Here is a 24,375-nt window from a genome sequence, read left to right as displayed (position 1 = left end):
TGTTTGCTGAGCAGAACTGGAGGCTCTCACCTGGACCATCCCATTGGACTCTACGTCAATTCTGTGATGAGATGATGAGATATGAACGTGAAGAACGTGTGGGTTTAAAAACCTCACATAAAACTTCCATCAAATTGTTAGATTAAAAAGGAGGGAGAAATCATAATACCCCCCCCCCCCTTTTTTTAATCTTCGTAGGGACACACCCTCGGCATATGGAGGTTCCCAGGCCAGGGGTCCAATCAGTGCTGAAGCCACTGGGCTACGCCACAGCCACAGCAACGCCAGATCCCAGCCGTGTCTGTGACCTACACCACAGCTCAGGGCAATGCTGGATCCTTAATCCACTGAGCAAGGCCAGGGATTGAACCTGTGTCCTCATAGATATTAGTTAGATCCGTTTCTACTAAGCCATGACGGAAACTCCAATAATCCCTTTATGTAATAATACTGAATAATCTAACTCTATGAGGGGTTGTTAGAAGGCTTTTTTTTTTCTTTCCCCAATAGTTGCCTTTAGTTTTTTTGTTTGTTTGTTTTTAAGGTATTCCAGCTTATAGACTCGATAAGTTCATCTATTCTTCTCTAAGTAACCTCTGTCCCATTTAGAGGAAAAATACCATATCCATGATTATCACAAAGACTGGCTTAAAATGCATAAACCAAACAGAATCACTGTGGGTCTCTTTTTTTTTTTTTTTTTTTTTTGTCTTTTGTCTTTTTGTTGTTGTTGTTGCTATTTCTTGGGCTGCTCCCGCGGCATATGGAGGTTCCCAGGCTAGGGGTTGAATCGGAGCTGTAGCCACCGGCCTACGCCAGAGCCACAGCAACGCGGGATCCGAGCCGCGTCCGCAACCTACACCACAGCTCATGGCAACGCCGGATCGTTAACCCACTGAGCAAGGACAGGGACCGAACCCACAACCTCATGGTTCCTAGTCAGATTCGTTAACCACTGCGCCATGACGGGAACTCCACTGTGGGTCTTAAATATCAGAGAGCAAAGGAGGCATATTAAAGGGTTCTATAGCTCCTGGGAACTCTGTGCCCACTGCCCTAGCAGAAAGCAAGTTCTGTCCTCCAGTGTAAGCTCCTTCAGGACAGGAATTTTCCTCTGTCCTATATTCATTGATATACCCTTTGCACCCCCAAGTGCAGATCCATCACTAGCAGGTAGTCAATAAATATTGTTGAACAATTGGAGGTGACGCCTGGGCTGGAGGCAAGATGCAGATTACTCTGGCCTGTTGATTCCTAGGATCGTGACAAACTTCAGTGGTTCCCATGGCAACCGAAGTAGGTGGGCAATGTGAAACTGAAAAGTGACTTTGAAAGGCAAAAACCTTAAACTGTACAAACTACTGTTGATCACATTTCCTGACCCAAATCTAATATATTTGGAGAATTGTCTGTGCTCTTTGGGGTGAAAGACTATTTCTTCTCTGTTAGCAGCCTAGCGTTAATGTAGGCATTCGTATGGAAAGCATGAAAGAAGAAATCTATGAATGAATTAAGGTGCCTTTGAGGAGTTCCCGTCGTGGCTCAGCAGTTAACGAATCTGACTAGCATCCATGAGGAGCAGGCTTGATCCCTGGCCTTGCTCAGTGGATTAAGGATCCGACGTTGCCATGAACTGTGGTGTAGGTCGCAGACGTGGCTCGGATCCCATGTTGCTGGCTGTGGCGTAGGCTGGCATCTACAGCTCTGATTGGACCCCTAGCCTGGGAATGTCCACATGCCATGGGTGCAGCCTTAAAAATCAAACAGGGAAAAAAATGATGCCTTTGAGAATCTTATTATCGCACACCCTTCACTACACATCCCTTACAGCTGTGATCATTCAGATCTCCAGAAAGACTCCATAGTCACTTGAGGGGTGCAGAGCAGATCACAGGGGTATTTTAGTCTAGCACAAAGGCTAGACAGCCTGGCGAACATGATACACTTTTGGCTAAGCTCTCTAGAGCATGAAGAGGACCGGCCAGGAGGAAATGGGGTAAGAAAACAAAGCAAACTTACATGCTTTTCCTTGCTGCTGAATTATAACCAGCCTAAGGGGTGGGGTGGGAGGATGTGAATGGGTCTTTGGCAGGACACAGACAACACAGCCCTGCTCATGATTTTGGGATCTGGGGAAAGCATCTCTGCACCTCGGATTCCGCATTGGCAAGTTGAGGAGGTTGGACTTGATGATGCCCAGTGGCTCAACACTGATTCTGTATCTGTAGATTTTGCCCACCTAATATACAGTCCTCCCCCTTTTTGGTAAGAGATCCCTTTCCTTTTGTCAGCTCATGTAGTCAGATGGGCTGACGGCAACCTTGATTTCATGGGGGGGCACGTAACCCAGGCCTGGGTAGTAGAGGACTCAGATTCTCACGGGTGATGCAGTGCTGTAGGCACAGGCACAAGGGCCTGACCTGGGCAGGGTATTCCATTTCCTTTAGCCACTATGTTGCACATACGGGCATAGGACCTAGATGGTCCAGCAAGTCTTCATTCTGGGACTTTTTTTCTTAAACAGCTGTAGGTACAGCCTATGGAAGTTCCTGGGCCAAGGGTCAAATCGGAGTTGCAGCATCTGGCCTACGGCAGCCACAGCAATACAGATCCGAGCCACATCTGTGACCTATGCTGCAGCTTGTGGCAATGCCAGATCCTTAACCCACTAAACGAGGCCAGGGACTGAACCCACATCCTCACGGAGACTATGTTGGGTTCCGAACCTGCTGAGCCACCAGAGAAACTCCCGTTCTGGGACTTTTAACTGTTCAGGAAGAGAATATCTATGCCTGGGAGGGTTGCTGAATAGGGCAGACTGTGATTCAGGAGCTCCTGGCATCCATCCTGCCACTCTCAGGGGAAAGCTTACTTGATAATGGAGCCGACACTGAAGAAAATAGAGCCAAGGGACAGGGAGAGAGACTGTGGGTCCTGATGACATTCGGAGCCCCTGGATAGAGCTATAGCTGCAAGCAGTTACCTGTGTATTTAATTAGAAGAGCCAATAAATTCCACTCCTCATTCATTCATTCAACTTAAGGTAGTCTGAGTTGTGGTCTCTACCAACTATGACCAGAGGGGGTCTGACTGAGAGAGAAGTTCTGCTGTTCCTTGAAATAACAATTATAAGAAGCCAGAAAAAAAAAAAAAAAAAAAAAAAAGGATCCATAACATGATCCCATTTACATGAAACATCCAAAAAAGGCAAATCCATACAAATAGTGGTTGCCAGGGCCTGAGAAGAAGGGGGGTGGAGCAGGCAGTGACTGCGAAATGGGTCCTGGGTTTCTTTTTGGAAGGATGAAAATATTCTGAAATTAGACAGTGGTGACACGACCCTGTGAATATACTAAAAAACACTGGATTATATACTTTAAATTTTATGATACATAAATTGCAAATCAATGAAACCAAAACAATTTTTTTTTTTGTCTTTTTAGGGTCCCATCTGCGGCATATAGAGAGTCCCAGGCTAGGGGTCCAATCGGAGGTGTAGCTGCCGGCCTAACCCCATAACAACATGGGATCCGAGCTGCATCTGCGACCTACACCACAGCTCATGGCAACACCGGGTCCTTAACCCACCGAGTGAGGCCAGGGATCGAACCTGCATCCTCATGGATACTAGTCAGATTCATTTCCGCTGAGCCATGACGGGAACTCCTAAAATAGAAAAAAAAATTTAACTCTAGCCTTTGGCGCTCCTGCAGGGAGTGAATGGAAGCACTTGATCCCCTCACTGTCCCTGCTGTGCAGGATAGACGTGACCAAAGCAAGAACTGCAGAACTGGAAAAGCTTTATTTCAAGGCAATACAAAAGGCAGTGAAACACAGGGGGAAGGGAATGCTAGTTTAATCTGGTGGAACAGAAAAATGGCCGTTTAGTTTTGCCTTCCAACTACAAACACAAGAGGGGATCTCATTATTTAAGGTAAGACATGATAAGCACAAAACTAGAGATCACTGAGCACTGGGTGCTCTCATTTGACGGAGAGATTATGAGACAACTAGTGTTCATTCCCCTTCAGCTGTAGCATCCACTCAGCACAAAGCTCCTTTGTTTTATTTACCAGATGACCAGGACTCGTACACTAGTTTGGCTGCAACCAAGTCTTCCACCGCCATTCCTGGAATGCACAGAAATTCAGTTCACCTTCTGTCAGAACAACTTTTCCTCTTAACAGCCCACATCCCAGAGCTGGCAATTTCCCTGAGACAGTTGATGCCCGGCAGGGTAATAAGGACTGACACCCAACGTGAATTCAGGCTTGAAGGGTTTGCAAAGGGCAGGGCAGGGCAAGCAATGCCCACCAAACATTTTAAGTGTTCTTCAAAGGTTAGTTCAGGGACTAGAGAGGAAATACTTTAGGTTCTTCGGAGTTCCTGTCGTCGTTCAGTGGTTAACGAAGCTGACTAGCATCCATGAGGATGTGGGTTTGATCCCTGGCCTCACTCAGTGGATTACGGATCCAGCGTTGCCCTGAGCTGTGGTGTAGGTGGCAGACGCTGCTCAGATCCCGCGTTGCAATGGTTGTGGTGTAGGCTGGCAACTACAGTGCCAACTGGACCCCTAGCCTGAGAACCTCCACGTGCTGAGGGTGTGGCCCTAAAAAGACCAAAAAAAAAAAAAAATTTTAGGCTCTGCAGGCCAATTACCTGCAACTACTCAACTCTGTCCCTGTAGTGCAAAAGCAGCCATAGACCACAGTTAAACAAATAAGCCTGACTGTGCTCCAGCACAGCCTTCTTTGTGGACACCATAGTTTGAATTTATCATGTTCATGTGTCACAAAATCATCTTGCTTTTCCCTCAATCATTTGAAAACATACAAACCATTTCATTTGTGGGCTGTATAAAACCAAGTGGTAGGCTGCGTTTGGCCCACAGTCTGTCATTTGTTGAACCCCTGGTCTAGACCAAACCCTGAATCCTCTAGCATCACCCCTCTGCCTTGTAGTTTGGGGCACATACCTTAATCTTGAATACGTATATCCTTTTAAGCAGGGGCCAGATTTTATTAGGTTTTGTAGCTATTACTGAACCCAGTATGGAGCCTGATACATAACAGTGTTTAATAGGCATCTGCTAGAGGACAGGAGGTACCAATAAACAAATTCCCCAAAGGGGGAAAGTCAATAAAAACTGCTCAGATGTGTAGCGTGGGCTTCTGCTCAGAAGTGTGGTGTCTCTTGAAGGGGGCTGGCTGACCTCTGATCTGCTAGGAACAAGAAACATTCAGACACAAGATCAGTGTGATATCTTTGAAACAGGCTTTAGATAAAGCCTTTGCCTGTCTTTTTGAGCATGAGAGATTTAGAAAACTATTTAACAGATGGCAAGACACGGATACTGGCTGGGTGCTGGGTGGTTGAAACATTCTTAAATAACGCTTAAATAACTCTGCCAAGCATTAAAGCTTTGACTGCCTGTGATCATTAAAAAATGTCTAAGGCCTGGAGAGATTGAGGGCTCAGGGCAGCACCAATCTACCAACCAGATTAGGGCAATTCAATATTTTAGGTGCATGAACTAAATATTAGCTCTGGAGTTCCCACTGTGGTGCAGTGGAAACGAATCCCACTAGGAACCATGAGGTTGCAGGTTCAATCCCTGGCCTCGCTCAGTGGATTAAAGATCCAGCATTGCCATGAGCTGCGATGTAGGTCGGAAATGCAGCTCGGATCTGGCATTGCTGTGGCTCTTGCGTAGGCTGGCAGCTTCAGCTCTGATTGGACCCCTAGCCTGGGAACCTCTATATGCTGCGGGTGCGGCTCTAAAAAGACAAAAAAAAAAAAAAAAAAAAAAAAAAAAGTTAAATATTAGCTGTGTTACCATGTGTGTTTGTGTCCGTTTCCTTAAATCTGGTGGCGAGGGAGTGGGGGGCTGAGGGGCAGACCCACCACGGGGAGCCCCTTCTTCACTGGGTTTCTGCTCATGCTAACTCAGGTGGTAAAGGGGCTCCCCTCTGAAGCCCTTCTTCAATCAGCAAGTCGGAAGGTAGGAAAGGAGGGAAAAAAGGGTCTCAGGCTATACTTCCTCGCTGGGCCTCTCTCAGGTTGGGTCTCCCTGCTATTTCTCTTAAGCCCCCTGTTTCTTAACATCTTTTTCTCCCATCCGCCCCCCGCCCCCCGCCCCCAGGCTTTCTTCTTCTGCGTTTCATTTAGATCCAAGTCTAAATGATTTAATGCTGACACCTGCTATGTGCAAATAGGTTGACACACACGTCTTGCTTCATTCTCTCAAAAACACTAGGTAACAGGTGGTAAAGACACTGTGGCTCAGAGAGGTGAGGTCACTTCTCCAAGGACTCATGCCCAGGGAGGGGCAGAGAATCCTACCCGGGACCGCCCTATTCCAGGGTTCACGGTCTTCATCACTAGGCCCAGACATAAATGACTGACCTGAACGAGAGAGTTCGCAATGATTCACCTACGAAAGCTGCAGACTCATTCCTTTTCCCACCAGTGGGTAAACCGACCTCGTGCTCGGGTTCTGTTTGTGCCCTGGGGCTCTTACCCAAAGACTTGAATACTGTCGTCTTCTCGCAGTGGGCTGGCTTCACGCCCTTCACCACTTCTCCCAGCTCCGCAAAGATCTCGGCCTGTCAAACGAACACACGCTAAATGATGTAACGCAGACACCTGCTAGGTGCAAAGGACCCAGGCCATGGAGACAATGTCTGCTCAGGGCCAGCTTCTGAAGCCAAGACAGGGTGTCCCTGAACTGGATGAGGGATCCCTTGATAAAAAGACCTTTTGTAAGTTGGATGATATTAGGAGGATGCTTCCCTCTTTAAATTTTTTTTTTTTTTTAAGCATCTGCCTTTGTGATACCATGGCTGCAGAAGTACAAATTTGTATTTGTATTGGACAGGACACTGTATCAGCGAGCATACAGGCATGTTTTTATCTGAACACTCCTTCTGGCAGCCCCCCTTCTTGCTTCTATGCCCTGATTACAAAAACGAAAACAAAAACAAACAAACAAAAAAAAGGAGGCCAGAAAGTGGCCAACCCTAGTCCTAATTGGGGGAAAGTTTCGAGGCTGCAACAGCCTATCTTCCAATCCTACTGCTTTACAGGACAGCCCAGTCCATCAGGCTGCTTTCCTCAGGCAACGTGGACAGGAAAACATGTCACCACCGGAAGGGCCTGGAAGGGGATTAGAAAGAATTGAGAGATGTTTGGGAGTTATCACCCCACAAAGAAGTGGGGAGGTACTGAGGTCTGGAGTGGGCCAGACGGAGCGGGGAGCTAGGGAGACCCTGGGATCTAGGAGAGGACAGCCTGGCAACAGCCGGGAGACAGCCCAGCAGAAAGGAGGCTCACCCCGGACAAGAGGACATCTCCAGACTCTTTCACGGCGGCCTCCCGGGAGTCCACGTACAGCACAGCCTGTTTCATGAGCTCGTCATCCAGCTCTCTCCAGTCGGGTCTGCTGGCGCCAATGGCTAAGAGACAGCAAGACAGACCCTGAGCCTAGAAACAGCCACAAGGGAAACCAAAGGCACCAAAGAATGAAAGGGGTGTCAGAGGACCCATGGGAACAGATTTGGAAGGCCTCACGTCCTCAGGCCAACTCCCTCCCAGCCAACAAGACTGCGTATTCACTAATAATATCCAATCGGGAGTTCCCTTCATGGCTCAGCGGTTAGCAAAACTGACTAGGATTCATGAGGATGCAGGTTTGATCCCTGGCCTCACTCAGTGGGTTAAGGATCCAGCATTGCCATGAGCTATGGTGTAGGCTGTAGACATGGCTCAGATCCCACACTGCTGTGGCTGTGTTGTAGGCCAGCAGGTGTAGTTCCGATTTGACCTCTACCTAGCCTGGGAACTTCCAAATGCCAAGGGTGCGGCCCTAAAAAGCAAAAAAATAAAAAAAAATTAAAAATCCAATAATAAGAGTATTTGTAAAATAGTTACTATTATAATTAATTATAATTAATAGTAGAATTGATACAATAATTCTTATTGTATTAATGAGAATTAATTAAGGATTAATAATTATTCACTAAGTAAGAATTCACGAATAAGAATAACACCTGGCATTTTTTCCTTTCTGTTTCATATCTTTTCTCTGTACTAAAAAAAGAGGTTGAGGCAACTCAGCATTGATTTACAGCAGCCTACCATCTGTGGGATGTTTCACACATACTATTAATTATCCTCACACGTACATTTGGTGTCCGATTCGCATTTAAGATGTACACGAACTGAGGCTCAGAGCAGTGACTTCCTTACAAAAAGCCCTAAAACAGAGCCATCACTTGGTGCTTTTTCATACCCTACCCTCCTCTATTTTCTGTCCGCTTGCTCTTCAATTATTCCCATTATTCACCTTCAACCACTTCTCTCTCTCTTTTTTTTTTTTTTTACGGCTACACCTACAGCATATGGAAGTTCTCAGGCCAGGGATCAAACTGGAGCTGTAGGTGCCAGCCTATGCCATAGCCATGGCAACACCAGATCTAAGACACATCTGCACCCTGTGCTGCAGCTTGCAGCTACCCTGGATTCTTAACCCACTCAGTGAGGCCATGGATTGAACCTGCATCCTCACAGAGACAGTGTCAGGTTCTTAACCCACTGAGCCACACCAGGAACTCCCAACCATTTCTCTCTTAACTCACGAGAAAAGAGCCCAGTGTCAGGGTCACAGACAAGCCCTAATGAAGAGGAACCTGTCTGCACCCTGGTACCAAGGTTTCACATCCTCTGCAGAGCCCAGAACCACAATGATGAAGCCAAGGAATCAGGTCTCCTGGCACTGGGTCATAGGATAATGCAGAGGCTGCGACCAAATGCCTGCAGGGCCAGGTAGGTAATGAAAATGAGCAGAATGGGTCAGAGGAATGGAATTGGAAATGGCAGAGACCGAGGTGCAGAGAAAAAAAGCAGGTCCTTCTCAGAGGGAGAGTCATTGTTCAACTCCAGCTAACTGTTGGCATGTGAGAATGCAGGGCCACTGTTAGATACTCCCCATTCCCCTCTTTTTAAAGAGAAGCAGGAAATCGATTTGCATGTGTTACTTCTTGAGTTTTCAGAACACTCTATGGTCTGAACAAAACACATCTGCTGGCTGGATCCGGCCTTGCCAGCTCGTCTTTGGAAACCACTATGAAGGCCGACATAACTATAAGGCAGCATTTACATGCCTCCTCTCACTGCCATCCGGCTTCCTCTGCTTATTCCCTCTCCTGCTGTTCTCCCTCACTCTAATTCTCAAAGAGAGTGGTGTAAAAAGGTCCATCTTGAAGGTTGTTTGTGTGAGGACTTCTTAGCACAAAAGCACCAGCTAATGAACCTCTTAAATAAATCATAAGCTGGTGGGAAAAACCCCAGCGTCTCAAGCCACCTCTTCTCATTGCACTTGTTCCCCCCAGTTCTGAGAAGGGCGAGTTCTCAGGGGGTTGCATGAGGCCACGCAGGCTGATGGAGGTGGGCCAGGCAGCAAAGGAAGGGGCCTCATTCTGGCTGGGCTTTGGTCTTGCTTGGGTGGGGCTAGAATGGGTGAGGGTCTGACACTGGCTGGTGGGGCGTGGGAGCAGGATGAGAGATGGGTAGGGGAGGCTGGAATGGGGCCTATCCCTTAGCCAAGCTGCAAGCCAGTGAAATCTGCTGTTGGTGTTTTCCTGTTGACTGCCCTTGTAACATACTTTTCTTAAGTATATTTGATGCTGCTGTGAACACATAAACCAATTTTGTCTTTAGGCTACAGAAAAATACACCAGGCCTTGACTCAAAATCAAGTCAGCCCTTCCTGAAGAGAGATTCAAAGTATGAGAGAGATCTGACATGAGGGTGAGTCTCTGTTGTTGGCCTGGAAGGTGAAGGATCCACATGGCAAGGAATGTGGGCAGCCTCTAGGAGCTGAGAGCAGCCCCAAGGAAACAGGCACACTTATCCTACAACGCAAGGAACTTGCCACAACTGCGTGAGAAGAGGATGCTGAGCTGTAGATGAGGACTGGACCTGGACAATACCTTCAATTCATCCTTGTGTGAGCAGAGGACTCAGCTTACCCATGCCAAGATTCCTGACCCACAGAAACCACGAGATAATAAATATGTGCTATTTTAGGCTGAAAAAAAAAAAGGCTGAAAAAAAAAGTCAGTCTTGCTAAAGATTCAGCTCCATTTCACCAAGAACTGGTTTCTCTTGATTTCTCAAGAGACCAAGTCCTTCCAGAAATGGTCTTACTGTTTGGGGCTGGCTTTAATGCATCGTAAGACCTTCCCAACCTGGACCCACATCATAATACCCACATCATAATCTCAACCTACACAGGTCGAGACCCTCAACTTTCTATGGCCCATTCCTCAATCATGGTAGTTTCATTTCCTTCATAGAACTTTTCTTTAGCTGGAACGATCCAGCTTGTCTGTGTGTGTGTTTGGTTGCTGTCGAACTTCCTCCTTTGCAATATAAGCACCAGGAAAGCAGTGGTCCTGACTGCTGGTTTACTGTGGTATCCCCAGCATCTAGAACAGTGCCTGACACATGGTACAGATTCAGTACACATTTGTGAATGCATGCAGAATCATGATACTTGGCCCTTGCATGCACATCTGCAATGTGTGCAGAGATCTTAGATTTTTCTCTCTCTCTCTTTTTTTTTTTTTGGCTGCACCCACAGCATACAGAAGTTCAAGGCCAAGGATGGAACCTGAGCCAAAGCATTGACAATGCCAAATCCTTAACCACTACGCCACCAAGGAAGTCTTTTTTTTTTTTTTTTTTTTTGATATCTTAGTTTACACTATGTGCTTGTCACTTAAAACATGGAGCACTAAATACCATGTTTCAAGTCTCTAGTCTTCAACTGCTTATTTATCAGAATCTAGTCTTCTTATTGAATGATAATACAGGGGATTATTTAAGATCTTGGGCTCGGAAGGTAGAGTGCCTCAGTTCAAATCCAAGCTCTGCCTCTAAGAACCCCTGACTTTGAGCGAGTTATTTAATCTTTTCATGCCTTGGTTTCCCCACCTGTAAAATGGGGCTCATGGGAACAATAGCTCCTACTTCATAAGGGTCTTGTGAGGAGTCAGTGATGTAGGACTTCCAGAGAATTTAGAACAGCCCCTGCAATAATAAGTACTCAATACAGACTAGATCTTGCTGTAGCCCCAGGTCCATCTGAGGATTCTCAGAGGCCCCAGGAACTCTTATGTTTAGAGTCTCAACTATCCTATCGCACATATTAAAAAAGCCTCCACAGGTCACATTAAATGTCTTTTGTGCTGTAATTAAAAAAATTTTTTTTTGTAATTCGAAGTGTTCTTAAGAGCAAGTGAGGCATTTGGCTTCTGTAATTTAAATCTCATTTAAGAACTGAGGTGTAATTGATCATTCGTCATAACGTGACAGTTTATAAAGGTTTATTTAATTAAATTTATCCGTTTCAGGTTGTGATCTTTGTTTCATATTTTAGAGCGAATATTGTTTTCCAGGCCCTTTAAAAGCTCGGGCACTCTGCCTGAGGGAAACTGCTCTGCAGATGCAGAGACCTGTGGTCCAGCCAAGGGAGAGTTTGGCCACCAAAGGGTCATGGAGCTGCTTTGCTTACCATTGATGTGAGCCCCAGGCTTCACCCATTCGCCAAACAAAATGGGCTCTGTTGCCATGGTGACCGTGATGATCACATCTGCTCCTGCCACAGCCTCCTGGACCGATGGACAGACCTCAACCTCGCCTTGCACCGTGTTCGCAAACTTCTCCGCGTTTTCTTTGGTGCGGTTCCATATCCTCACCTTCATTGGGGTTACAGGAGGGACATTGGTGCTATGATTAGTTGGCTGTTTATGTGTCATCAAGCCCAGGGCTGCAAGGGAAACTAAGGGCTGTAGTTATTTAAATCATTGCCTAAGGTGAATGGACATTTGATCAAGGGTACAACATTAAGCTGGGCAAGATGTTTGAAAATGACTTTTTCTCTAGCCTATTCCCCTTTTAAGAGGGGGGTAGGTGTTTCAGTTCCAGCCTGGGACACAGAGCCTCAGTAGCTTAAGAGCTACTGATACAGATTAATGATTAGCAGAGTAAGTTCTGGAGCTAGACAGGCTTAGAAAGAATCCTTGCTCTGTCACTTAGGATTTCTGAAGTTATTTAACCTCATTCAGCCTAAGTTTTCATGTGTGTAGAATGTGAATGATCTCTGGCAAAGTCAGCATTAAACTCACAGTTTCTGTCTGGGACTCTGGGGTTATAACAGGTGTGAGCATCACAAGGAGGATGTGCAGGGCTGTGCACGGGATAGCCTGACCCTTGAAGGATATGTGGGGAATTAAAGGTTGGAAAGGTTTCAGGAGGGAAGGGAGCAGCAGAGGAAAAGGCCAAGGGCAGTAGCTACAATTAGAATCCTGGAAAGTGCTGGGAGGGAGGGGATGGGTCGCTGACATCACCAGGAGGTGGGGACTTGCTAACTAGCTTAACATATTTTTGATGTCTGGGGTGGGAGTTGTCAGCCTTCAACTGAAGAGCTGAAGAATAAGGAGATAGAATAAGCATAGAAATGCATGTTATGTCTAAGTAAGTGCATTAACTAAAGGTGAAAAACAATACAATATGCCCAGTTCTTAGAGAAAGGTTAACCGTACCACCTTTCCTGTTAGAAAAATATGAAATCCTAGACACAACTTAGGTAAGGGAGGAAGGTGATAGTATTAGACTGTTCAGTGAAAATATAGTCTATACAACTGTGTATATTTAACATGATTGAAGCTATGTTAGGAGGGGTTACTATCCAAACTACTGACACAACATAGTATCAAAAACACCCCAAACAAAAAATGAGGGGAGGATCTAAATAAATATTTTTCTAAAGAAGACATACATCTAGCCAACACACACGTGAACAGATGCTCAGCATCACTGAATCATACATAGGTCAAAGCAAATCAAAACCACAATGAGACAGCATCTCACACCTGTCCGAGTGGCGATGATGAAAAAGACAAAAAGATAACAGGTGTTGGCGAGGATGTGGAGGAAACGGAAACCAATTGCACTGTTGGTGGGAATGAAAACTGGTGTAGCCACTACGGAAAACAGTATGGAGATTCCTCAAAAAATTGAGCATAAAACTACCCTCTGATCCAGAAGTTCCACTTCTGGGTATTTAAAGAAAAAAAACCACTAACTCAAAAAGATATATGTGCTCCCATGTTCGTTACAGCATTATTTATAAAAACCAAGATAAGGAAACAAGCTAAGTGTCCATCTGTGGATGAATGGGTAAAGAAACTGTGCTTTGTATATTATTATTATTCAGCCATAAAAAGAAATGACATACTATTCAGCGACAAAAAGAAAAATCCTATTCAGCCATAAAAAGAAAAATCTTGCTGTCTGAGACATCACGGAATATGGATGAGCCTTCAGGGTATAATGCTAAGTGAAATAAGTCAGACAGAGAAAGACAAATAGTGGGTGAGCTCACGCACATGTGGAATCTAAAAAACAAAACAAATGAACAAGCAAAACAATTCAGAACCTGACTCACAGATACAGAGAACAAAAGAAGGAAACTACCTATATGGGAGAGAGGCTGGGGGATGGGTAAAATAGGTGAGAGAGATTAAGAGGTGCACACTTCCAGTTATAAAATAATTAAGTCTCGGGAATATAATGTACATCATAGGAAATACAGTCAATAATATTGTGATAACTTTGTATGGTGACCCATGGTAACCAGACTTAACGGTGACCATTTCAAAATGTATACAAATATCCAATCACTATGAGGTATGCCTGAAGCCAAAATGATACTGTATCAATTATATTTTAATAAAAGGAGCAGGAAAACCCCACAAAACTATGTTATAAAAAAACGGATGAGAGATGATTGGAAATGTTAACACTTGTCTTTGAAAACAGGTAAAAGGGAACTTTTCTTTTCTTCCTTAGAGCCTTTGAGAACAAAGCGGAGGTATTATTTTTATCATAAAAAAATCCTACTTTACATCTGCCCCACCTCTCTCACACACACACAAAAAATAAAATCAAAGCAGCATCAACTGTATCCAAGGCAGCAGGAAAAGGGAGCCAGTCAGACTGGGGAAAGGTGGACCAATATCTGGCAGCAGAAGGGGCAAGTGGCAGCCTCCTCCTCCCTGGGCCTCATTCCCAGTTCCTGGATCCCTAACCTTGAGTACTTAAGAATCTCAGATTCTCCCAAGAGAAGCAACAGAAAAGGGCCAAAAGGACAAATGAATGGATAAAATGGATATAATACAACCCTTTAAGTAACCGAGGAGGCTCTCTGCATACTTAAGCATACACTGCAAACTTGGCAATGGGAAGATGTGATTCGGGCCTTTCTTCCCATCCTTCACCTCCAGTGGGACTGCTGGACAAGTCACTAAAGAACGGTCCAGGTGGTGGAACTCTCAACCTATTTCAGCAGAGCCCATGTGGTAACGAAGGAGCAAAGCAAAGGTCACAGCCACTGCCTCCCTCCTTCCCCCTCCCCGGACTTACCTCCTTAAAGGAGAACTGCTCTGTGAAGACCTCATAGTGGCTGTAAGCCTGGACCCCAGCTCCAAGGATACACAACACTTCGCTGTTGGGGGGTTTCAAAAACTATTTGAGAGAAATGAGATAGAAAAGGGAGACACTAGGAGCCAAGAAAAGAACCAGTGGTTTGAGGATCACGTGACCTTCAAGACCTCTCAAACCATTCAGAAGATGTCATTTTGTATTTCTGTGTCCATTCTGTGGAGTGGGGAGGGGAAGGGAGCCTTCACTGGTACCTAAGAGGAGCCAATGCTTAACCCTCATGATCTCATTTAGCCCAGATAACTGACCCTGTGAGCTAGATACTCCTGTCATTATCCTCCCCTTACAGATACAAGAATTGAGATCCAGAGAGGTTAAGTAACTTGCTCAGGGCTCTACAGCTATTAAATGGCAGGGGCTCCAAAACCACATCATTCATTCTTCAAAACCCACATTCTTTCTCCTGTGTCTCAGGGGCATGAGGAGCCACGCCTACTATTCAGAGCTGTGAGTTGCTCCTGGGATCCATGAGTCCTTGCAAGCCTGCGTCCTCAGCTATATTTGCTGTGTTCGCTTTCCGTGGATCCTCTCTCAGCCTTTGTCTTCCTTGAAGGAGGAATGTGGAGATGGCATTCGAGGCACCGGCTGAGGGTCTGTCTTTGGGGGTGGGGTTCCACGAACTGCTATCATGTGTCACCTTTCCAGTGAAGTCTTTCTCTCTCCCCTGACAGAATTCACCACTTCACAGCACTTGCTTGCTGACAAATTTCTTTTCTTTCCTTTTTTTTTTTTTTTTTTTTTTTTTTTAAATTTTATGGCCACACCCGCAGCATAAGGAAGTTCCTGAGCCAGGGATTGAATTCAAGCTATAGCTGTGACCTATACTGCAGCTGTAGCAATGCCAGATCCTTTAACCCACTGTGCCTGGCTGGGGCGGGAACCTGCAACTCTGTAGCAATTGAGCTGCTGCAGTCAGAGCAAGGCTTTTTGTGTGTGTCTTCTTAGGGCCACACCCTTGGCATGTGGAAGTTCCCAGGCTAGGGGTGGAATTGGAGGTGCAGCTGCCAGCGCAAATTACAGCATACCACAGCCGCAGCACTGGGGGATCTGAGCCTTGTCTGCGACCTACACCACAGCTCATGGCAAGGCTGGTACTTAACTCACTGAATGAGGCCAGGGATCGAACCCCAGTCCTCATGGATACTAGTCGGGTCCATTAGCACTGAGCCACATCGGGAACTCCTGCAGTCGGATTCTTAACTCACTGTGCAACAGTGGGAATTTTCAGACAAATTTATTTTCTTAAACTGGTATGTAAGCTCCATGGAAATAGGGCCAGTCTCATCTGCACAGAATTGGCACACATCTGCTATTACGTATAAGAAACAGAACAGGGTTTATTGACCTCAGCACTATTGATATTTGGGTGGATAATTCCTTGCTGGCAATGGGGTGGACAGGTGTAGGCAGGTGGGCTGTCTGGTGCTTTATAGGAAGTTTAGCAGCATCCCTGGCCTCTATTCATGAACATCCCCCATTCCCTACCATTTTTGGTTAGGAAAACCAAAAAAATGTCTCCAGACGCTGCTCATCATCTCTGGGGCACTTGGCCAAGTTGTTTTCAGTTAAGAACCACTGGCAGTGAGGAAGGACAGCACTGGCTCCTCAAACATCATGTGCTCTCCAAACTGTCCATCTTAAACAAGACTGTCTTCTGCCTTTTCCTCTTTTTCATTTGATAAAATCTGAGCTCTCTGGGTCTGCTCTGTCAATATTTTCTTCATTGTTGTTGTTGTTGTCTTTTTGCCTTTTCTAGGGCCGCACCTGCGGCATGTGGAGGTTCCCAGGCTAGGGGTCCAACCGCAACAGCCTTGGAACATGGAAGCCTTCGCCACAGCCACAGCAACGTGGAAGCCAAGCCATGCCTGTAACCTACACCACAGCTCACGGCAACGCCGGATCCTTAACCCACTAAGAAAGGCCAGGGATCAAACCCACAACCTCATGGTTCCTAATCAGATTCGTTAACCACTGCGCCACGACAGGAACTCCTGTCAATATTTTCTAATTATTAAAATTCTGGAGTGCAACCTTAAAAATGAAAGTATTCTTAATATTAATCACTAGCAAAAAGGAGGCTCAGAAATATCAGTAGATATGCATCTCTCTTGCAGCTTTAGGAGCAAAGATATATTTTTGTGTGTTTCGCATCATCAAGTGTAGTTTATGGACTCTGATTTGGGAAGGTGTCAAAATGACAATATCCACAAGATTAGTAATCTTACCCTCCTGTCCAATAAGGAGAACTAGGTGATTTTTCTTTAAATATATATTTTTTCTGTTCTCAATGAATATGAACTATTCTTGGAAGTACACAGGGGCTTCAGAAATTGTTGCAGTATGCTGTAAAAGTAACCTTGGAACTCTGAAAGTAAATCTGTAATTCTGCTTGGTTCTCTCACTTGATATTTTGTTGCCCTGCTAGCAATATTATAACTGGTATCTCTTTTCCTAAATGGCATAACATTTATAAGGTTTACCATCAGACCAAGATGAATGGCATTTCATTTCTATTCCCAGCATGCAGATAATTAAAAACATAAGGGGATAGTAGATGCAAACTATCTAGAATGGATAAGCAATATAAAATCCCACTGTATAGCACAGGGCACCACATCCTATATCTTGGGATAGAACATGATGGAAGATAGTACGAGAAAAAAAAATGTATATCAATGGTGTACAGTAGAAAGTGACACAACACTGTAAATCAACTAAATTAAAAAAAAACAATAAATAAAAGTTTAAAAAATATACAAATCTGCTATGTTTCTTTCTTTTTCGTTTTTTGCCTGCCCCATGGCATATGGAGCTCCCAGGTCAGGGATCAGATCTGAGCTACAGTCACGGTCTGTTGGGGGAATGCCAGATCCTTAAGCCACTGTGCTGGGCTGAGGATCAAACCTGTGTCCCGGGGATCCCAAGATGCCACCCATCCAGCCCATTGAACCACAGTGGCCGCAGCGGCAGCTCCTCTGCTAAGTTTCTTAAAGAGTCTGAAAGACTGTTTCATTTGCATTCACTAGAGCTTTGCATGGTCTGACCCCTCCACTTCCCCAGCTCCCCCTCAGGACATGCTCCCCCCTGCACCTCCTGTTTTCTAGCTATACCAGCCCCCTTGCAGTTCCCCAAGCACATGTGCCAATATCAACCACAGGCCTTTGCACAGGTTCTTTGCCTGGAGTACTTTCACCCTCTGCTCCTCATAACCAACTCCTATTATCTCTTCAAATCTCAGCCAAGATACCCTTCCCATAGGAAAAGCCTTCCCAAATCCCACAGACTAGAGCAACACCCACCCCCCTCCGATTTTATGTTCTCATAGCCCTTCGCCCCTTTTATTCAATGTATTTGTTGAGGCTGTAATTTTTACATTAATTGGTGTGATTTTGGGGGGGTCTTTTTAGGGCTGCACCAGCAGTAATATGGAGGTTCCCAGGCTAGGGGTCCAATTGGAGCTCTGTAGCCACCAGTCTACACCACAGCCACAGCAACCTGAGATCTGAGCTGCATCTGCAACCTACACCACAGCTCACAGCAACCCCAGATCCTTAGCCCACTGAGCGAGGCCAGGGATCGAACCCGTGTCCTCATGGATAGTTGTTGGGCTCTTAACCGCAGAGTCACGGCAGGAATTCCTAATTGGTGTGACCTTTGGATTAATATCTGTCTCCTCAGATGTCCTCTGTGCTCCATGATGACAGGTTCTGTATCTGGTTGTGGTCACCACTCTATGCCCCATGCTGAGCAGAGGGCCTGGTCCTTAGTGGGCACGTAAATATTTGTTGAATAAATACATGACAGGGATAAACCTTGATACATACTGTAACCTTGCAAAAGCCTGCCGGGGTCCCCATCTCAGGGGATGTGCACCCCAGATGCAAAGTTACAGCATCTGTCAAACCTGAGAACTTTCTCGGCTGTTCATCCTCTTCCCCAAAGCCCTGACTGAAACAGAAGTGAGGAAAAGAAAACATTCCCCTCTTACAGCACAAACAGTAAAGCAGACCTTTGTTCCTTATTGAAATACCCATCTGAGCCCCTGGGAATAAAGCTGTGGCGTTTCAACCTAAACTTTGAAGCCCTGACTCAATGATTCTCAGCTCTTCTGTGAGTACAGATTTTTATTCACGCAAAAAGCACAATGCAACTGAGAGCTGGGTTTAGAGGAATGAAGGGCCCACACCTGGCTGATCAGCAGACTCAACCAGAGATCATAAAACAAAACAAAACAAAACACAAACCAAAAAACCCCTTCGTTTCTTGGGCCCAACCCTTCGTGATTTCAATTCAGTGGTTTTGAGAGTATGAGTTTTTCAAAAAATTCCCCAGGTGATGCTGCTGCGTAGCCTGGCTTGTCCTGATCCAGGACGAGAAGACCCCTGGCTACCTGGGTTTCGCGACTTCAGGAAACCCTAGTCTCCATGTCCTTCTGCACAAAATGATGCCAGTAATACGTGCTCTGCCTTCCCCACAGAAACCCCAAAATAACCACTTATTTCCAGACAAGGGGCTGGAAATTATTTTGGCAAAGAGCAAAGTCCTTTTTATATTTACTTATTTATTTCTATTTTATGGCTGTGCCTGTGGCATATGGAAGTTCTCGGGCCAGGGACTGAATCTGACCTGCAGCTGCAACCTATGCCGCAGTTCGGCTGGGGATTGGACCCACGCCTCTGCAGGAACCTGAGCCACTTCAGGCAGATTCTTAACCCACTGCACCACAGCGGGACCTCCCAAAGTTTTTTTTTTTTTTTTTTTTTTTTTTAATGTAGGGCAGTATTGTTAGAGTCCCTCTGTCCCTATGTTACGAGGAAACATAACCTCAAAGAGTCCCTTGATTGTTTTCATCTGAGTTGGGTCTGGCTATAACTAAAAAGACAACAAACAACCCCCCCCCCCCAAAAAAAAAAAACAGTTCATCACGGTGTGTACTGTAGTCCATTCCCTTCCTATATAATTTCCAGATTAATCCGCACATTCTTCCCTCCCCAGCATGTGTGAAGAAGATCTTAACAGACTCACAATCTGAACACCTGGTCTTTGCTGCTCCAACCCTCTGTGAGCTGTCACATTTCCTTCATACATGGCTTCATAAATCAGTATTCCCAGACCTGGTACTTTTTCACCTAAAGCGAAGGAGTCCATGGAGTTCCTGTCATGGCTCAGCGGTCTACTGAGCATCCATGAGGATGCAGGGCCGATCCCTGGTCTCAAACAGTGGGTAGGTCGCAGGTGCGCTTGGATCCCACGTTGCTGTGGCTGCGGTGTAGGATGGTGGCTGCAACTCCGATTCGACCCCTAGCCTGGGAATCTCCATATGCTGCGGGAGCGGCCCTAAAAAGTAAGTAAGTAAATAAATAAAGTGAAGGAGTCCACACTCTAACTGTTCCTACAGATACCTCTTCTTCTTAACCCGAAGCTGTAAAGGTCCTGTCTTTCTTGCGGGATGTCCTTATACTCTTATGGAACATCATCAATTCTGTCATTTGCTTTTCCTTCTGCCTAGAGAGCATCTCCCCTCCTCCTGTTTCACTCACTCACTTCCTTTTCAGTCTTTACTCAAATGTCACCTTCTCAGTGAGGACTTTCCTTGAGAATTTAAAATGTTACCTCTTCCCTAATACTCTCGATTCTGCTTTCTTTTCAGCCTTCTAACATCCTATTTGTTTTCTGTTGCTGGTGGTGGTTTTTTTTAAAAATGAAAATCCTAGCCTAGTATTAATCTCAAAAGGAGTTTGTTGTTGGTTTAATTATTATTTTTTTCTTTCTTTTTTTTTTTTTATGGCTGCACCTGTGGGCATTTGGAGGTGCCAGGGTTAGGGGTTGAATCAGCCGCAGCTGCTGGCCTATTCCACAACACTGGCTTCAAGCTGCATCTACGACCTATGCCATGGCTTGCAGCAACGCTGGATCCTTGACCCACTGAGCAAGGCCAGGGGTTGAACCCACATCCTCAGACACTAGGTCAGGTTCTTAACCCGCTGAGTCACCATGGGAACTCCGTATTTTTACATTTTGATTTTATTTATTGTCTGACGTCCCCTGTGTATGCCACTCTCTGTTTTGTTCACTGCCATATCTCTGACATTTAGAACGGTGCCTGATACGTGGGAGGGTCTCAGTCAATAGCTGCTGAATGAACCATGTGTCTGGCTAGGATCTGTTCATCTCCCCCTCTGCTTCTTGTGCAGTACAGGCTCTGGCCTATGGGATAATCACAGTGATTTGCCAGTGTGGTACAGGGGCAAGAAAACCGTCTTGGGAGTCAGAGAGGTCAAGTTTTAAATTACTGCTCTGCCACTTCTCAGCTGTGTGTCCCTGATCAACTCTCATAACCTCTCTGAGCCACATTCCCTACACCTGGCAAAGAGAGATAATTATATGGCAAGGTTGGTGTGAAGATCGGCAATAATACATGTAAGATACCTGGAATCTCGGCCTCATTAAATGCTAGCTAATCATTTCCTAACCATTGTGCTCACCTGAGAGCCCATATCTGACATCTGAAGTTCCAGCTATCTCCAAAGAAAATCAGAATGAGTTTCTCACTTCTCCCTTAGATATTCAAGCTCGAGACACCCAACACTACCCACCAGCTTGGCACGGCCAGGCACTAATCTTACCTTGGTAGCAATGGCAGATACTGCAGCAGTTCTTTTTGCAGTTATAACATTTCCATCCATGACCTAGGAGGAAAGAAGAGACAGTGAGAAAGAGGCACCCTTATCCACTACCTAGAGAGAAGAAACTATAAAAGACTAGCTCTAGGAAGCATCAGAGTGCTCCATAAAGGGCACAGGCTTCATGTTGGACCTGGATCCAATTCATCCACTTCTGAGAAATGCAACTTTGAGTAGACATGCTTAAGCACTGGATTCCTAGCTATATAAAAACAAAGATAATGGCAACCATTTAGAGAGTTTTTGTGAGGATTAGATGCACTGGACTACATGAAACTTCTAGCACATGGCGAGCCCTGAAGAACTGCTCATGTTCTTTATTTGCCCGGGATTCTTCAAACATCAAATTAAGGAGAAACTTGAGGCATAAGAGTAAGTCACTTGACATCTGTGCAAGGGCCCAGAAAGTCTCCCTCAGGGGCTCTCAACTCCTCCTGCACATGTGGGGAGTTCTGTGACTATACAGATGCCCAGACACGACCCCTGGGTTAACTGATTCGGAATCACTAGGGATGCACCCAGACATCCTTGTTTTTGAAAGCTCCCCAGGTGATTCAGAATTCCTCCTGCCTAAGAGAATAACCATAATCCTTGGCACTGTTCTCCTCTGTTTATAGTATTAGCTCAGTTGATCCTCACCAAGGAGTAACAGTATTCTCGTTTTATGGACAAGGAGGTGAACTGCTTGGCTCCTGATCAGATTCAGGAAGAATCACCAGCCTTGTCCTTTAGTTCCAAAGCCTGAGAGGGTCTCAACAGTGGGGAAGCACTGTTGGTAGGTAGTATGGATGCCATTTCTATTGAATGAGCAGAGGTTAGGGAGAGCTGGATTCTCCTTCCAGAGGAGTGATGAACAGCCAGCTTCCCTGGGGGAGCCAGAAAGTCTAAGGAGGGTCTAAGGGTTCAGGGGACATTTGAGTAGAATTAAGGAGTCTGTCCCTGAAAAGGATGCAACTGGCTGGCCTCAGAGCCAGGCTAGAGGGCATAGGGCACTTTCCCTAACCAAGCTGTGTGGCTTCAAGCAAAGTGACTCTAATATGCTGAGCCTCAGGGACCTCAACAGAAAGGCAGGGGGAACAAACCTCCCACAGAGGAATGTGGTCAGAATTGAATGAGATCAATTTCTCCTGCCTGGCACATGCGAGGTGCTCAGTAAGTGGCAGTGAGAAAGGCTGGAGAGCATAGTCCTAGGACAGTACGGGCCCTGGACTTACACGGAGTAGGTCTGAAGTCCACCCATGCCACTTATTAGCTATGTAAGTGAGTACTGACTTTGGGAAAACTGCTCTATGACTTAATTTCCTCATCCACAAAATGGAGGTAATAAAATTACTTACTTCACAGAGTGGCTCTAAGTATTAAGAGAGTTTACATACACATATAAAGTATTTAAAACAGTGGCTGACACACACAGAGTGCTTGGTAAATATGGATGACTACTATTTTTTGATATTATCATTAAATGTTAAAACATGTACCCCTTAGAAAAAACTCTCAGGTAGTAGAAAGCAGCCCTGCTCTGTCACTCGTGTAACTCCATGTAACACAGATTCACTAAATGCATGTTTCCTTGGCTACGGGTTCGTGCAAGCTGGATATCTGGAATAACTGGTATAGGATGAGAACATAATGAAGAGATTATTACTGCTACATTGTCGCACACTTGAAGCAGCAGTGGGCTCTGGCACTGGGTTGTGCGTGCTCAGGCAGTCCTAGAAACAGATACATGGTCACAGAGAAACCTCACTGTCACTGGGGTCCTGTCACTCAGAGAGGGGCAGGTGCCGTCACATTCAAGACACTGCCTGGGAGTTCCCATCCTGGCTCAGTGGATAATGAATCTGACTAGGAACCATGAGGTTGCCGGTTTTGTTTTGTCTTTTTGTCTTTTTAGGGCTGCACCTGCAGCATATGGAAGTTCCCAGCATGGTTCCTAGTCGGATTCATTTCCACTGCATGCCACGACGGGAACTCTGAGGTTGCAGGGTTTGATCCCTGGCCTCGAACAGCAGGTTAAGGATCTGGTGTTGCCGTGAGCTGTGGTGTAGGTCGCAGAGGCGGCTCAGATTCCGCGTTGCTGTGGCTGTGGTGTAGGCTGTCGGCTATAGCTCTGATTAGACTCCTAGCCTGGGAACCTCCATATGCCGCGGGTGCGACCCTAGAAAATACAAAACAAACAAACAAACAAACAAAAAACAACACCCCTGGCCCACGGAGAACTAACTTCTGAGCTGAGCTCCGTGCCCAGGGGCCCCCCTTCTACCCCAGGGCAGGGAGTCACTCACCGCCAGAAGAGAGCCATTGCTCGGCTCAAAGAGAAGCACAGTGGCCTGATGGGAGGGGACAGTGGAGGTGGAGCGGTGGCCCTCATAGAAGGTGACCAACTTGGTGGTCAGCGCATCCTCTGCTGCACTGTAGGCGGGCATGACCCCCAGGAAACTACAAGAAGAGAAGGAGCAGCTTCAACCCCTTCCCATCAATGCTGGGGTGTCTTATCAAGTCCCCATATCCCTGCCTTCCCCTTTCCTCAGTCACTGCCTTACTGGCCTTCTCCCTTCCCTCCCCATCCCTCTGCCTCCGCTCAGGCAGTATGCAGAGTCCGCATCTGCAGGAGAAAAACCACTCCAGTTTTGCCACTTACTAGCTGTGTAACCTTGGGTAAATCACGTCGCCTCTCTGAGTCTCGGTTTTCCCATTAGGAAATGGTTGCATCAATACCTACCTACATATGGAATATGTTGAATGAAACAAGGTAACGCCTACAAAGCCCCCATTTGGCGCAGTGGGGAGCATACATTAAGTGACAGCTGTTATGAGCCGTGATTAGGTAAACTCTCCCTTCCTTTCTCCCGCGGCTTCCTTTCTCATCCCTCCTTTCCAGTTTCTCCCGTCCCAGGTCCCAGCTTTCCTACTCACTCACCCGCTGTGCTTGGCCACCGGCACGACGGTGCGCACCGGCTGCACGACCCCTCCGTCGGGGCCGCTAGAGAAGTTGGCCAGGGCCGCCTCCAGAGGCGGGATGAGGAGGCTGGAGCTGCGGAGGTGGTCCTGCACGTCCGCGGCGCTCAGGAACGCTGGCACCGAGCTCATGTCGACGCCTGCCTTCTAAACTCAGCGCGCTCCCAGC

General features: G+C 46.1%; 2 protein-coding genes across 4 annotated transcripts in view; one reads left to right on the top strand and one right to left on the bottom strand.

Annotated features, from left to right (window-relative positions):
- The window catches only part of ANKS4B (ankyrin repeat and sterile alpha motif domain containing 4B), a 33,668-nt gene extending 22,268 nt beyond the window's left edge, over positions 1 to 11,400 (top strand). For both annotated transcript variants that reach the window (XM_085017452.1, XM_085017450.1), the window contains exon 3: positions 9,718 to 11,400. The gene's annotated coding sequence lies outside the window, so the exon portion shown is untranslated. The remainder of the gene's footprint in view (positions 1 to 9,717) is intronic.
- CRYM (crystallin mu) lies at positions 3,784 to 24,375 on the bottom strand. 2 transcript variants are annotated; one of them, XM_021086501.2, is made up of 8 exons: positions 24,169 to 24,375; positions 23,534 to 23,687; positions 21,192 to 21,254; positions 14,488 to 14,589; positions 11,576 to 11,759; positions 7,333 to 7,454; positions 6,521 to 6,605; positions 3,784 to 5,219 (listed from the first exon to the last, which is right to left on the bottom strand). In XM_021086501.2, exons 1-8 carry the CDS (start codon positions 24,336 to 24,338, stop codon positions 5,176 to 5,178), a joined length of 924 nt encoding a protein of 307 aa, XP_020942160.1. In that variant the 5' UTR covers positions 24,339 to 24,375; the 3' UTR covers positions 3,784 to 5,175. The 2 variants fall into 2 exon arrangements, with proteins under 2 accessions (XP_020942160.1, XP_003124605.2); XM_003124557.6 differs by having other exon boundaries at positions 3,784 to 4,130.

The sequence above is a fragment of the Sus scrofa genome, chromosome 3 (assembly GCF_054392235.1).
Source record: "Sus scrofa isolate SSC_HxYL_T2T_F1_AM1 chromosome 3, Sscrofa_HxYL_maternal_Yorkshire_Landrace_v2.0, whole genome shotgun sequence".
In the NCBI taxonomy this organism is placed as follows: Eukaryota; Metazoa; Chordata; class Mammalia; order Artiodactyla; family Suidae; genus Sus; species Sus scrofa.
The sequence above is the reverse complement of the archived record's forward strand: the minus strand, read 5'-3'. Positions and strand labels throughout refer to the sequence as shown.